The sequence below is a fragment of the Peromyscus eremicus genome, chromosome 7, assembly GCF_949786415.1.
Source record: "Peromyscus eremicus chromosome 7, PerEre_H2_v1, whole genome shotgun sequence".
Classification (NCBI taxonomy): domain Eukaryota; kingdom Metazoa; phylum Chordata; class Mammalia; order Rodentia; family Cricetidae; genus Peromyscus; species Peromyscus eremicus.
The window spans coordinates 39378673-39393498 of NC_081422.1; the positions used below are offsets into that span (position 1 = coordinate 39378673).

The window sequence follows — 14826 nt, forward strand, 5'->3', positions numbered from 1 at the left end:
GTCAAGGCAGGACAATTTTCCCAAGTTCCTCATCCACAGGAAAATCTCTCAGACATTCTGTGCCTGGCAGCTGAATGCCTATGCTGTCCTGTGCAGCAGATGAATATATAATGCTGTTCTATGTGCTAGCCAAAGACCTATGACTTCTGTCCCCCAACGAAGCTATCGAGACTATGGAAGCCTACTAGGGTAATCATCCAGGTAGCTTGTAAGTCTCTGTCATTTTAATGGGTTCGGGTGCCATACTCTCTGCTATAATTTATCCTTCTCAGATCTTTGATGGCGTTGGTAGCTAACTGTAGTATTGTCAGTTTGGCAGCAATGGGCAACCAGCTCCTTCCTCAAGGCTGCAGCTCCCTTGGTAGTTCATTCCATATATAAAAGTCAGGTCTTGCTATCTTTAGAACAACCAGGTTTGCCTGCTAACAGGTTTCATAGGAAAGGATAACCAGGTTTCAGATGTAGCTTTGTTTTGTTTTGTTTTTCAAGACAGGGTTTCTCTGTGTAATCCTCTCTGCTATCCTGGAATTCACTCTGTAGACAAGGTTAGCCTCAAACTCAGAGATCCATCTGTCTGTGCCTCCTGAGTGCTGGGACTAAAGGCGTGCGCCACCACCACCTGGCTGGCAGTGCACACTTTCAATCCCAGCACTCGGGAGGCAGAGGCACGAGGATCTCTGTGAGTTTGAGGACAGATGACTTAACCTCTCTGAGCCCATGTAGATGGAAGATGAAAACATCTGTCTACCTTGTGGAGTCTCTATGAGGATTAAGGGAGATAACACATACAGGGCTAATAACAATTTGTGGAGCATAGTAAATACTCAGTAAACACCAACTGCTAATGCTTATGCCATGCTGAGCTATGAATGTCCATGACTGGACACAATCAAATATATGCTGGACAAAATCTGCCATCTCCGAGCCAGCCTGCTTAATAGCCATTGGTGATGGGCAAAATCTCCAAGGTTCCTTTTAACGTAAACTTGATGCCCAGAGAGAAAAAAGTGACGTATCAGTGGAGACCAACAAATAGTAGCTGTAGCCACAAGTCTGAGGCTGAGCGTGAACAGTATGTCGCAGGGATGTGTCTGAGGGCAGAAAGGGACAGAAGAGAGCCTGCCGGTTTGAGCTGGCTTAGGACAGCTTGCTTGGGCTCTGGATTCCTCTCTCCTGCAAGCTGAGTGTGTGGGAGACAGAGAACCAAACCCTCTCACCGATGGCCTCCCATGTCTGGTTTCTGGCCGCCACTGTCTCTCTGGCCCTCACTCCCAGCACAGCCCACATCCTGCTGCATAACCACCACATCTGGGGCTTCAGGCAGCTGCCTCCCAGGCAGGAGCGAGCTGCACTGTGAGGCTTTTTTCCACTTCCCTCTGTTCTGTTCAGCAGTTTCCTGGCAGCTGGTGGAAGCCTTGTCTCAGCCCCAACCCCCTCTGCTCCCTCCCTTCTTTTCTGGTATCACCACCTGCCTTTCGGGTCTCATTTGTCTCATTCATTTTATGGACCGACCACTCCGTCAGGGACCACCCATCACTCAGCACCTTTGATGATTTGATGCATGTGAGGGCTGCTAGTGCCCACCCCCTCCAATAGGCAAGCAATGCATTGAGTCCCTGGGGAGAGGCTGAATTGCCTTAGGACACAGGCTGCTTCTGAGAACCTTCCAGAAAAAAAAAAAAAGAGACAGTAACTTTTCTAGCCAATACACTTTATTGCTTTTCCATTAGCAGAGAGGAGTCTGGTATATTCACGGAGATGCAGATGACTATCCAAGGATTTAAGATGAAACGTGGAGAGGGACTCGCAGCAGGTGTCGGGCCAGGACCTCTGCCAATGATCACTGAGCCCATCCCCAGGTTAGGGTGTAAAACACAGAGGTGGGAAAACAGAAAGCTATAGGAAAGGGCTGGGGAAGAGGGCCAATTTATATGCAGGGAAAGGAGGGGATTGACAGCAAAGATAACATCTGTGCAGAAGGAAGGAGCTGGCAGGGAGTGAGTGGCTGGAATAAGCATCCCGACAAGATGGCTGGCTGAGGGCCCGACCATTCATAATGTTTCAGAGGATATTGAGACAGCACTGTTCTAGCACTGGATACTAGCAGAGGCGGCAGGAGAGGAAGCAGAGGCAAGGTTCCAGGAGGTGTGTTCCCCAGAAGACTGAAGATCAATCCTGTGGGGTCCACAATTTGTCCAGAGGACAAGGAACGGCACGGTGCTCAGGGGGCTGGATCTGGGTCCATGGGGGCCGGTGTCTCTCCCATCTGTTAGACTGCTCTCTGGTTCAGGCCAGAATACAGGTCCCGCTGGCCTTTGCGGATGGGCTAAGGGTGGAAGAGGAAGGTGGTTAGGAGGGTGGGAGGAAGGAGCTATGAAGGAAGAAACGCATTGGAGTGTTGGCTGCAGTGCAGGGTAGGACCTCTGGGCTTGGAGTCAGGAGGAGTCCAGTTGTGACTTGGCACAGATTTGAGCCAGCTACCTCCTTCTGGAAGCCTCAGCTTCCCTAACCCAGCAAGGGAGACTGGAAAGACTTGCCTCCAGCACTTCTGTCAAGGTTAGCTGGAGTTACTGAGAGAACACTAGATCCCCCATTCTTGATGCTCAGATTTTGTTCAATTTGTCCAGTGTGATAGAGAAAATCTTTAACAATTCTTAGTGCATGGTCACAATGAAGGCAGGCCTGGTGCCAGGTATTAACTCTTCAGTTGGGAAATCAAATGGCAGCCTGGTGGGAGGGGAGCTGTGGTGCCCGACTGTGCATGCATGTGGTGTGTGTGTGTGTGTGTGTGTGTGTGTGTGTGTGTGTGGTGTATGTGCATGTGTGTGTGAGTGTGCATGATGGAGGAAAACTAGGGGCTATTTACTAATCAAGCACTGCCCTATTTTGATGACTGGTTGACTGCACTGGCATGCTGCTGGAACACCCTTCTTATCTATCAGGTTAGCATGTGCATAGAGAATCTCAGTCAACCAGCAAGTGAGAGCAAAAGACAGATCTCCCTTCCTCTGGTCCCCTGCCTCTACATGGTTGTGGAAGCCAAGCCAGCCTTTGAGATAGTCCTGTTATAACATGAAGAAGGCAGAGAAGGCACACGGGTAGCCTGTCCTGGGAGACCCGATGAGCAGCTTGAAGTGTCGGGCAGAGGAGATGGGCAGTCCCATGCAGTCTCCTTCTCTCTAGAAGCAGCCCCTCCAACTTCCCACCCACTATATCCCATTACCTCATAGTCTGGGTTGGGAACAGGTGGTGGCCGCTCCTTGTTTTGCCCTGCAGAGGAGGGAGGGGGAAAACATTGTTTCCAAGCTGAACACCAGTCCTGCGGTAAAGATGGCTGCCAGGGGATCCAACCTAAGGGAGGCCAATCCTCTCTGTCCTTTCTTCTAATCTCCCTTTCCCACCCAGCAACCCTTCCTTTTTTCTTTCCTTCACCCCATCCCTAAGGCCTCCACACTGGTCTCTTCATTTGTGACTTTGCTCTAGCTCAGGTCCTCCCATTCTTTCTGCAGGAGGAAGGGAAAAGAAGAGGTGGGGACTAACATCCTGAGATCTCTCTGCCCACAGTTTGGGGGTCGAATGTGCTTCCTGCAGAGTACTGCTGGGCATCTGAGGAAGCCCACTGCATTGGTTGGTCAGCGTTGGTTTTCAGAGTTTTTTTTAGGGTGGAAGGGAGTAATGATCTTGAATCGGGAGCCCTCTGAAGGGACCTTGATATCACAGAGAACGTGCTAGAGAAGCTGTTTGGAATCTGCTGTAGACTTGCCCATCCTGGTTCCAGGCCCAATCTCCCCCACCCGGCTTTGTGGTTTTACCTCGGGGCCTGCCCGCAGCACCGGTTCCTCGGGTCACAGGCTTGGCTTTGGCCTTCCTACTCTTGCTCCAGTAATAAACCACCATCAGCAAGCCCAGGGTGATGCAGACGTCGATGACGATGATGATGGCTATTGCTGTCAGGTCCACCTCCACGCAGTTCTCACACACTGCAGGGGGCAGGGGTGGGGGAGGGAGAGACGTGACCCAAAAAGGAAAACAGCTGGACTCGGAGAAGAGGAAGAAACAGAGGAAGACAAGTCTGCCTTCAACACCTGCATGCCTGCCAGCATCAGAGTCCTGGCTACAACAGTGTCCAGTGAGAATGACAGGCAACATGGCTGATCACAGTCAGAGGCTCTGGAGACAAACAGTCTCAGCTCCATCACTCACCAGTTGTGGGGATTTTCAGCCCACTTTGTTTTCTCATCAACTAAATGGGAATTAAAAAATGTGCTTAACCTATATGGCTGATGTGGGGATAGCAGGAAAGAATCCCATGGTATGGACCTTGGGGGCGGAGTTCAGTGGTATAGAGCTTGCCTAGTGTGCCTTTGGATAATTGAGGCATGTGTTGGGATTAGAAATACACTACTTAGCTGGGTAGTGATAGCGCATGCCTTTAATCTCAGCACTCGGGAGGCAGAGGCAGGTAGATCTCTGTGAGTACAAGGCTAGCCTGGTCTACAGAGTCAGTTCCAGGACAGCCAGGGCAGCACAGAGAAACTCTGTCCCAGAAAAACAAAAACAAACAAGTATAAACAATAACAACAAAACCAAAACAATTAACAACAAGCCCCCACCCCCACCCTAGACCAAGAACAGTACTAGATAAATGCAGCTCTTATTATTTCCTATTGTGGTGCCTTGGTTTAGGACTTTTAGGTAGTGGCATTGAGTCTCTCTGCAAGTCCACCTAATGAAATGTGTCTCTGGTGCTGGTGAACCTTGATTCTGAGTATGTTACAAGGCAAGTGACCCAAGCCTGCCTCTGAGGGAACTTGCTATTTTCTGATACGAACTGAAGTTACCCAGACAATCCCAGGCCACTGTTTCATCTGTTTTTCAGAAAATACTGATACTGTGTGGTCCCTGGGAGCCAGGGACAGAGTGCAGGAGGAGATTTGGGATGACAGGGACTGTGGCAGGCTTGGGGGGGTTCTTGAGAAAGCTGTTTGGAGAGGAGCCCGAGTTACCTCTTGCTTTCAGGTAGAGGTAAGCGTTTGATGGGGTTTCTGCGTGGCAGGCATAGTAACCACTGTCCTGGACTTCCGAAAAGTTCTCCAGCACCAGAAGCTTATCATTCTCATTAGTTACTTGTTGACCATTTTTCTTCCAAGAAACGACTTCACTCTCTAGAGGGCATGTCAGTTCTACCCTGGTTCCGGAGATGGAGACTTTAAAATCTGAGGAAAAAGGGAAAAGGGAAGGAGGTTGGAAGGGAAATACAAGGTAATTTCACAAATGGCAAGTTGGTACTGTAAGAGGCAGCCAGGTACAGGAGATTTTTATCACTGCGGTTGAGGTTTGCTTGGCAGAGGGAGGCATCCTGACTAGATAAATTGGGAGAGGGTGTGTGTGTGTATAGATGGAGGGGCAGAGAACCCTCTGGAAGGTGGCTTCAGAGTGGAGGCAGTCACATAGGGAGCTGGAACGGGGAAGTTGGAAGTAAAGAAAAGCCCACAAAAGTCCTCATTTGAGGTCTTTCTGAAACAGACTCTGGGAACATAATAGGAGGCTCTCAGTTCTTGGTGCCGTTCTCTCTCAATCTGTCTCCTCCCCTCCATCCACTGCCTGTGTCTTCTGACGGGGCATAAATAAAGCACTGTAGACTCACATTTTTGTGCCTCATTATCTGCAAACAAAAAAAAAAAAGGGAAAGAATAGTAAGAAAATAATCCTGGTTTACACTTCCATTTAAGATAAAAATATTCTAGCAGTCCTAAGTACCAACACCCCAAGACCTGTAAACCCTAGAGGTGAGGTCTGGATTAAGGCCCCAAAATATGCTCGTGCGTAATCCAGATACTTCAAATTCAAAATATGGGCACATGTGCTCCCAAGCCAGAACTATGGACACTGGAGTTTTAATCAAAGGACAGAAAACTCTTGGGCTGTTCTCCTTATTCAGCCAGAATCATCTACGGCTAGCTGTCACAGGGTCCTAGCGATAAAGACCACCACACATTTGAATGACTGACTCTTGGCCTATATATTTCCCATGGTTTTTCTCTTTTTGTTTTGAGACAAGTCTTGTGCAGTCAAGGCTGGCCACATAATTGTTATGAAGTTGAGGGTGATCTTCAACTTCTGATCCTCCTGCCTCTAACTCCTGAGCTCTGGGATTCTATGTACACACCGCCATGGACTGTTAATGTGGTGCTGGGAATTGAATCTAGGGCTTCGTGCATGCCAGGCAAGCACTCTGCCAACTAAGCCACATCCTCAGCCTCTGATGTTCTCCCTTAAAGCTGATGGAGCTGCTTGTAATCAAGATCAAATGTCCTACTCAACACACTTTCCTCCATATCGCCTCTGAGTGACCCAAGACTCTCTGCACACGTTAAGAGGATGATGGCTCTTTCTGTAAGGAGTGACTTGGCTATAGATTATCTCTGAGTATAAGGAACTCTCTGTTGTTTGGTTGGAGGGAGGAGCCACAGCTGTGGGCGACAGAAATCCATTCATAAAACTCACACTCCCTATAACAGGCATCGTTGCCCTAAGAGGTGGGCTGGTGGTCCTTCTGGAAGACTTGTGGCTGCATCCTGGATGCTACTGGGATATGCCAGAGCCCTGACATGACAGAATCTGAGCTGGAAGAGAGAAAATGGTGGTGGCTAGTGCCGAGACACAGGTGTTCCTGGGGAAAGACACGGATGACCAGACTGTATGAGCAGGAACAAGTCCTTAACTTCTCTGAGCCCCAGTGTTCCTCTTTTTAAAAAGTCTTTATTACTTAAGACAAAGTCTTGTGATGTCACCTGGTCTGGCCTCACATTTCCAACCTTCCTGCCTCAGTCTCTTGAGTGCTGGGATTACAGGCATGCACCATGGCTCCCAGCCTCAAGCCTCTTCATCAGGGAAGTGGAGATAAAATGGCCACTTCAGAGGGTATTTGAAAGAATCAAAAGGATCCTGAAGGTGAAAGTGGATGCACATAGCAGATGCTTGTGAAAGATGCTGCCTTCTTCCCGCCTTCCTTCCTGCCATCCTGCTACCATAGCTGAGCTCTGACCCAGCTGCTCACCAGACATCTGGCTGGGACTTCACACAACTACTCCCCAGGTAGCAGCCGGGAGCTGGATATAATCATAACAGAGGGCTGCTTTGACTTAATATTTTTTTTTTACCATTGATGTTTCCTAGAAAGTTTATGTGAATCAGAAGTCTTAAATAAGATAAACTAAAAGTAAACAGACATTATACTATGTTTAGGAGGTTTGTCTGAAAACATGTAAAAAATTGCTTACAACCTTATTGGTCTAAATTCAACATCAGAATGTTGATTTACAAGGGCTGGATGTCCATGTTTAGAGACAGATGTGTTCATGAAGAGTTTGTACACATCCATTCTTACACATATCCATGGCATTTTACAATGGTTAAGAAATTGAGTTTCCTATAAATTATTTATCCCTCATTGATTAGACTATTTGTTTCTAAGCCTTTCTCCCCTAATTTAGGTCAACAGCTAGAACATATATGCTCAACAAACTTTAACATTTATTCTTCTATTCAAGTACTGGCTAGGTCTGTCTGCATCTACTTTCCAAGATATATATCTCCCCAACCTCTCTCTCCCTGAGGCAGGGTCTCACTATGTATGTAGCCTTGGCTGACCTGAAACTTGCTATGTAGACCAGGCTGGCTTCTAACTCACAGAGCTCCATCTGCCTCTGCCTCCAGAGTGCTGGGATTAAAGGTGTGTACCACCACACTCATTTAATCCCTTTTAAAAAGATTTAAAAGAAACTCTATGTGTATGTTTGCTTGTTAGTATGCACACATACGTGTGGGTGCTCACAGAGGCCAGAAGAGAAGGCCGGATTCCCTGGAACTGGGTGCTGGGAACTGAACTTTGGTCCTCTGAAAGAGCAGCAAGTGGTCTTAACTGCTGAGCCATGGCTCTACCTCCACCCCAAACCTTCAACGTTTGCTCTCTAAAAACAATGAGTTTCTATGGAATAGCTAAATGCCACCTACTGACTTCTGACTGGCAGGTACTGTTATATCTTAAATGAATCAGTCATGAAGTCTACACATCAGTGCTACAGGTTGTTTCCATTTTACACACAACGATCAAATAGCAGAGGTATGAAGCAGCTATCCATTAACACCCAAGTAGGGAACTGAATCGGTATTTAAACAAGTCTCAGGGTTAGATTTTGTCTCCTCTGCCTCAAGCATCCTCTGTGCTGAAGTACAAGTGAAACCTTTGAAAACTCAGCTCAGGAACCAACCCCCCAGCCTTCCTCAGCTACACTTTGTGGAGTTTGCCTTTCTTTTCATACTTCATACTTTCTTTGCACCCACCCATTGCATGCAGCACACTGTAGCATCAACTATTTGTGTCTCTTAAAGTCAATTGGCTTCTTGAGGACAAAGAACTAGCAAAACATTAACATTCTGTTCATTTATTCACTCAAACACACTTCATTGAGCACCCACTATGGGCCAGGCACCAAGGACAGGTAAATGAAATTCTGCCTCGGCCTTCAAGGAACTTACGGCTCACACAAAAACCAATGGAGGGTCTGTCTGACCCACAGCCACCTGTGCGAAAGTCTTTCCCGAGCACAGGGAAGCATCCATGCATAGCTCTAAGCAGACATGGAAGCTAGTAGCCAAATCAGACACATTTCAGACAGTTGACCCCAGTCTCCCTGTACTAGCTCCAGTTCCCATTGTTACTACGACTCCCATGGTGTTATCTGATCAGTTTGTTCAACATCTGAGAAGAGGCTGTGTAGAGTGAATCCTCTTACCAGGGTTCTCGGTATCTGAAAGGGAAGCAATAAGAGCTGTTAGTTATATTCTTATCAGCGACTATGATCCAGCCTGCTCCCGTGGGTGAGGACCCTCCCCTCAGTCTTAAGAGCACAACTGGACTTGAAGTTTCTTTGGCTGTGTATGACAAGCTGTTTGGAGTCTTACATTCTGCATTCTGTATCTGTTGGCTATGCACGAAATGACTGCCATGGACACTGGCTATACACTGAAGGGAACGGAGCCTGCCACAGTTGTTGCTTTTGAATACAATGTTGCGTCTCTCAGTTTGGAGGCGCTGACTAAACAGGATTGGGACAGTCTTGACTCAACTGCTCTGACTGAGAAAGTAAAGTTCCGGCTAGTGCACAAATAGACACCCCCATTCAGACTATCCAAGCCCATGATTATGAATGTGCACCCAAACGCCACTCCAAAACTTAACCAGGGTCACCCTATACATGCATTCTGGCCAACCTCACATCCTCTACCAACCCCATATCAAATAGGAAAAGCAGAAGAATGAAAACCATTGGTACTTTTAACTTTTTGTGTATGTGTGTATGTTAGTGTTCCTATGTGTGTGTGTTTGTGTGTGTATGTGTGTGTGTGTATGTTAGTGTTCCTGTGTGTGTGTGTATGTTAGTGTTCCTGTGTGTGCGTGTTTGTGTGTGTATGTGTGTGTGTGTATGTTAGTGTTCCTCTGTGTGTGTGTGTGTGTGTGTGTGTGTGTGTGTGTGTGTGTGTGTGTGTGTATGTAGAGGCAGACATTGGGTGCCTTCTGCTATAGCTCTCCATCTCCTTGCTTTTGAGACAAGGTGTCTCACTGAACCTGGAGCTTGATGACTTGGCTAGGCTGACTGGACAATAAGCCCCAGGGATCCTCCTGTCTCTGCCTCCCCAGTGCTTGGACTGTGCTTGGCTTTTTGTTTGTTTGTTTGTTTTTCGAGACAAGGTTTCTCTGTGTAGCTTTGGTGGATCTCACGCTGTAGACCAGGCTGGCCTCGAACTCACGAAGATCCACCTGGCTCTGCCTCCCGAGTGCTGGGATTAAAGGCGTGCAGCACTACCGCCCAGCGTGCTTGGCTTTTTTATGTGTGTTTTCGGAATCGAACTCAGGTCCTCATTCTTGTCAGGCAAACATATTACCAACTGAGTCACCCTCCCAGCTCTACTGTAAACTGTTCAACAGTTTTAAGTTGTTCATCATTTTCTACAGTCTCCTTGTTCCCTAAACTGGGGTACATCTATGAGGTAAAGGAGGAGAAAAATCTTTCACTGTTGCCTGCGGTTTGTCTATGGGAAGCCTTGAGAAAACTGCACTCTAAACACAGTTAATTCTGAGAAATGCATTCTAAAGTGACTTGGTCACTGAATGCATGTCATAGCACACATGTACACAAACCTAGACAGCAGAGCCCACTGTTCAAGAGACTAGAGTGTAGAGTGTTGTAATTATTGTTCACCTAGACTATATAGTGCAGAGTGTTGTGATCATTGTTCACCTAGACTATATACTGTAGAGTGTTGTGCCTACTGTTCACCTAGACTATATACTGTAGAGTGTTGTGCCCACTGTTCACCTAGACTATATACTGTAGAGTGTTGTGATCATTGTTCATCTAGACTATATACTGTAGAGTGTTGTGATCATTGTTCACCTAGAATATATACTGTAGAGTGTTGTGCCCACTGTTCACCTAGACTATATACTGTAGAGTGTTGTGCCCACTGTCCACCTAGACTATATACTGTAGAGTGTTGTGATCATTGTTCACCTAGAATATATACTGTAGAGTGTTGTGCCCACTGTTCACCTAGACTATATACTGTAGAGTGTTGTGATCATTGTTCATCTAGACTATATACTGTAGAGTGTTGTGATCATTGTTCACCTAGACTATATAGTGTAGAGTGTTGTGCCCACTGTTCACCTAGACTATATATTGTAGAGTGTTGTGCCTAGCCTACAAACCTCTGCAGCATGTAATTACACTGAACAGGCAATCACAATGGTACGTATCTGTGTATGTACACACAGAAAGGATACAGTGACCCAGTCCCATTATAATCACGTGGGTCTACTATTGTATACATCGCCCATCAGTTATAGACTGGAACATTGTTATTTAGTGTGACGGCTGAACCAAGAATACCGGCATGATTTCATAGCAAAGAAAGGAATCATATCTTACCGTCCTGCCGAGTGCCAACTAGAAAACAAACAATAAAGAAATGAGTTAGTAAGGGCTGTGAATGCCTGAAATGCTAAACAAAAAAGTTGTGTTCCTGTCTTCCTGTCACTGGCACTTAAAGGCCTTTCCACACCCACCCACCCCCTCAGATCAGCTGTTTCTCTACACCAGTAAAGGATGTTTACTGCAGGGTATTGGGCAGGGGTTCCCAGCCAATTCGGGAGGATGCTGAACAGGGAGACAAGCAGCATGAGACACAGGTGCACGCGTGGCCCTGACAAACAGAAGTTGAGCACACTGAGGCTCCTTTCTGGGTGGCCCAGGAGACAGCAAATGAGCGTGACAGCAGACTCTCCACTGTGAAAACCGGTCTCCGACTTCAGAAGAAAAACAAGCCCTTGGTGGCTACAGGTGTTGGGACTCTTTCTGCCTCTGGCTCCTGAGAGCCGGACAGCTCACATTTTCCGTTTGTTTTCTGCTCGAGACAGGGGTGGGAATATTTGAAACCTGACTGCTCCTCAGCTAGAGCCTGTGCATCCGGGCTCTCCTGGGTCCCCTCGCTCAACACTGACTTGTGTCTGTTACGTGACCAGTTTCCCCTGCACTGCCTGAGCGTTCTGTTTATGAACAGCCTCTGTGTAGGGTGAGGTGTTCTCCCATCCCCAGAGCAGACAAGGCACATTACTAGGGTGCTTAAGTCTTTAGTATTCTCCTTACCCCCCCCCTTTCTCTTTATTCTTCCTTTTATTGTATTTGTTTACATTTACTTATTTTGTGTGTAGGTATGTGAGCATATGCGTGTTATAGCACATGTGTGGAGGTCAGAGGGCAGCTTATAAGAATCAGTCCTCGCCTTTCACATGGATGAAACCCAGGTTGTCAGCCTTGGTGGGAGGCACCTTCACCCACTGAACCTTCTCGGAGGCTTTCCTCTTTTCTTTTTTAATTTGTGTTTTTATCTATCTATCTATCTATCTATCTATCTATCTATCTATCTATCTATCGCTATTATCTCTTTAATTTAACAGAGAGTACAATTTATACCATAGACCTCTAAGAAAAGGCCTGGCCATTCCACGCAAGAGTCATATTCTGCCCCTTGAGACTTAAAGTGTATTCCTTGGACCTGTCACAGATTAATAAACATAAAAGCTTTTTAGAAATATGGAATGTTGAGGGAGATGATGGCACAAGCTTATAATCCCAGGACTCTAGAGGCTAAGGCGGAAGGATGTTGAGTTTAAGAAGAGCCTACCTAGACTGCATCATGAGCCTCTGTGTTAGAAGCAGCCAGCCACCTCACTCAGCACCCCCAGTGAAGATGTGTGTGTACTCATGCTTGAGAAACCCAAGGTGAAGCAGGAAATGGAGGCACAATGGCTGTGGCTCTGAGAGAGGAGGCCAGCTCTGGCAACACAGTATTTTCTAGGTCTTTGACGGAAAACTCTCATGAGCCATTTTGGCTCACAAAGTGCAACCCTTCCAAGCACAGGCCTTGTAGACAGACATTCTGGTTTCCCAGATCAGCTGCTGGGTTTACTCTTTATCATTGAATAATTATTCAATCCTGCAGTGACAACTTCATCTGTAAGTCAGGGGCTGGGCCACCTTTCTTCCAAGGAAGAAGTAAGAATCAAATAGGTTAAACCGTGGAAAGTCCTTTCTTCATGCAGTGCACGCACACTTCGCAAACGGCTTTTGTGCACGCGCTTGCACTATTTATCTCACACGAGAGCGCTCAGCTGTTTATCAACTTACATCCCACCTTGCTTCAGAAAAAAGGACTAAACTAATTGGAATCTCATGGTCACGTTCAAAAGACCGGAAATCACAAAGGGATTGTCTCAAAGACAGTAAGCAGGGCAGGGCCCGGGTCTACCTTTTCCCTCTCCCCAAAACCAAGCAGAGCTACCCCTGCTCCTTCCCTTAAGCACTGCTGAGTTCAGATCAGACAGATGGGTTCATTCTGGATGACAGACAGACCCCTTCCCTCAGTAGATATGATCAACCCAACTGGTTTCCTTTGCCTGTCTCCTGAACCATCTCCCGGGCACCTGGGGCCACATTTTCCCCCCTCCAGCCCTCGTCCCCCCTCCCTAACGGTATCATCAACAGTTCCTTGACCCTTTTAGTCCGTGAAGCACCAGCCGCCCCAGGCAAGGCTGTGAGCCTTGCAATGGCCGGGAAAAGCACCACCCTTCTTCATTCCTGCCTACTCACCTACGAGGAGGAGGCCGAGGAGCAGAATTCTGCAGAAAGCGTTCCACTGCATCCTTCTCAGAACGCACGCTCTACTAAGATGGCGGAGACAGCCAGCTCATTACTTCTGAAAAGGAAGCCAGAGGAAGTTCTCAACGTGCTGGCTGTCTGTAAAGACTCCCCTGGATCACTGCTTGCAATCACAGGATGGAAACCAGGCCGCTTTACCAGGAGAGACTTACCATTTCTGAAGAAGCACCAGAAGCAGGCAGGGGAGGCAGGTGTCTGGACCCCACACAGGAAGTGTAGAGGGCCTGCGGGGCCCGCCTGCTCCACGTCACTTGGTAATATTCGAAATGTTCCAGGCAGAAGCCCCGATCCGCCTCGGTTGTCTGAGGAAATCTGGGCCTCGCAGCCTTCCCACAAGGATGAGCAAGGGGACTCTGGCACGTCCTCTGGGTTCTGTGAAAAATACCTATGTGTGTGCCCTGTGCAAAGAGTCTCCACACTAGGGCGCCTTCCTAACGCATAACCCCACCAGCTGGGGCAGGAAGATGTGGAAACACTCAGACTCTGTCTTCTTTTATGGTGCCCTTGGCTCTGAGCAGCAGGATGGAGCCATCTTAGTAACAAGATCTGTGAGGACCTTTGTTTTTCTTTCTTTCTTCGAGACAGGATTTTGCCATACAGCTCCTCCTGGCCCTTCAGGGCACATGCTGAGCCGGTACTGAACACTGAGTACCTGCACAGCTTCCTTTCTGCGCCCTGACATCATGTTAAGGGCTTTACTCATACATCCACTAAGGTAGCTGCTATTATTATTATTATTTAAAATCTAGCAAAGGCCCTTTCTGAGTTATAAACAATGACCTCTTTCTTTGAGATCATTGAGTCTGCTCTTTGATAATTTCATACATGGACAACATGCCTTCTGATTATTAATTTCCCTTTCTCAACAAGTCTCCCTACATTCATGTTCTTTATTAATTTTTTACATTATTTATTTACTTATTCATCTGTTGTATGTGTATGTGGGTGGGCATACGCATGCCACAATGTGTGGCAGTCAGAGGACAACTTGAGGGACTCAGTCCTCTTCCCACCATGTGAGTCCCAGGTTTCAATTCAGGTCGTTAGGTTTTTAACACAAAAAAGTTTATCTGTTGAGGTATCTCTCTGGCTTTTTTTTTTTTTTTAAATGCTATCTGCTGAGTTTAACCAGGATTATCACGGTGTGACAGTGGGCTTGGAGCAGTCCACTGGCGCCTGATGAGCTCCTCAGTTGGTCTTCTGATGCTGAGCCGGTACTGAACACTGAGTACCAGCACAGCTTCCTTTCTGTGCCCTGACATCATGTTAAGGGCTTTAATCAGAAGACAGGACTAAAGAAAATGACGGCCCCTCTTCCAGAATCCATCAGCAGCCCACCGTTCAGCGGGAAGGCTGAGGGCCCCGTAAGTACCTCCCCAGTCCATGATTGTTGATAGGCCCGGTCACATGTAGATCAATTGCTGGCAGCCACAGCCACTGCAATATAAGGTCATGACTGCGTGGGCTGTGCCTGGGCCAGAAGACAGCTTCTCACAGCCCTTCTGCCTGTTTTCCTGCTCTTACGTTATTTTTACCCACCGCC

General features: G+C 47.3%; 1 protein-coding gene across 1 annotated transcript; it reads right to left on the bottom strand.

Moving 5' to 3' along the window:
- Nucleotides 1-1690: 1690 nt before the first annotated feature.
- Nucleotides 1691-13340, bottom strand: LOC131914283 (T-cell surface glycoprotein CD3 epsilon chain). Its single transcript, XM_059266877.1, has 8 exons — nt 13215-13340; nt 10995-11012; nt 8799-8813; nt 5648-5665; nt 5007-5216; nt 3813-3980; nt 3224-3270; nt 1691-2326 (listed from the first exon to the last, which is right to left on the bottom strand). Exons 1-8 carry the CDS (start codon nt 13264-13266, stop codon nt 2270-2272), a joined length of 585 nt encoding a protein of 194 aa, XP_059122860.1. The 5' UTR covers nt 13267-13340; the 3' UTR covers nt 1691-2269.
- Between the last annotated feature and the right edge of the window lie 1486 nt (nt 13341-14826).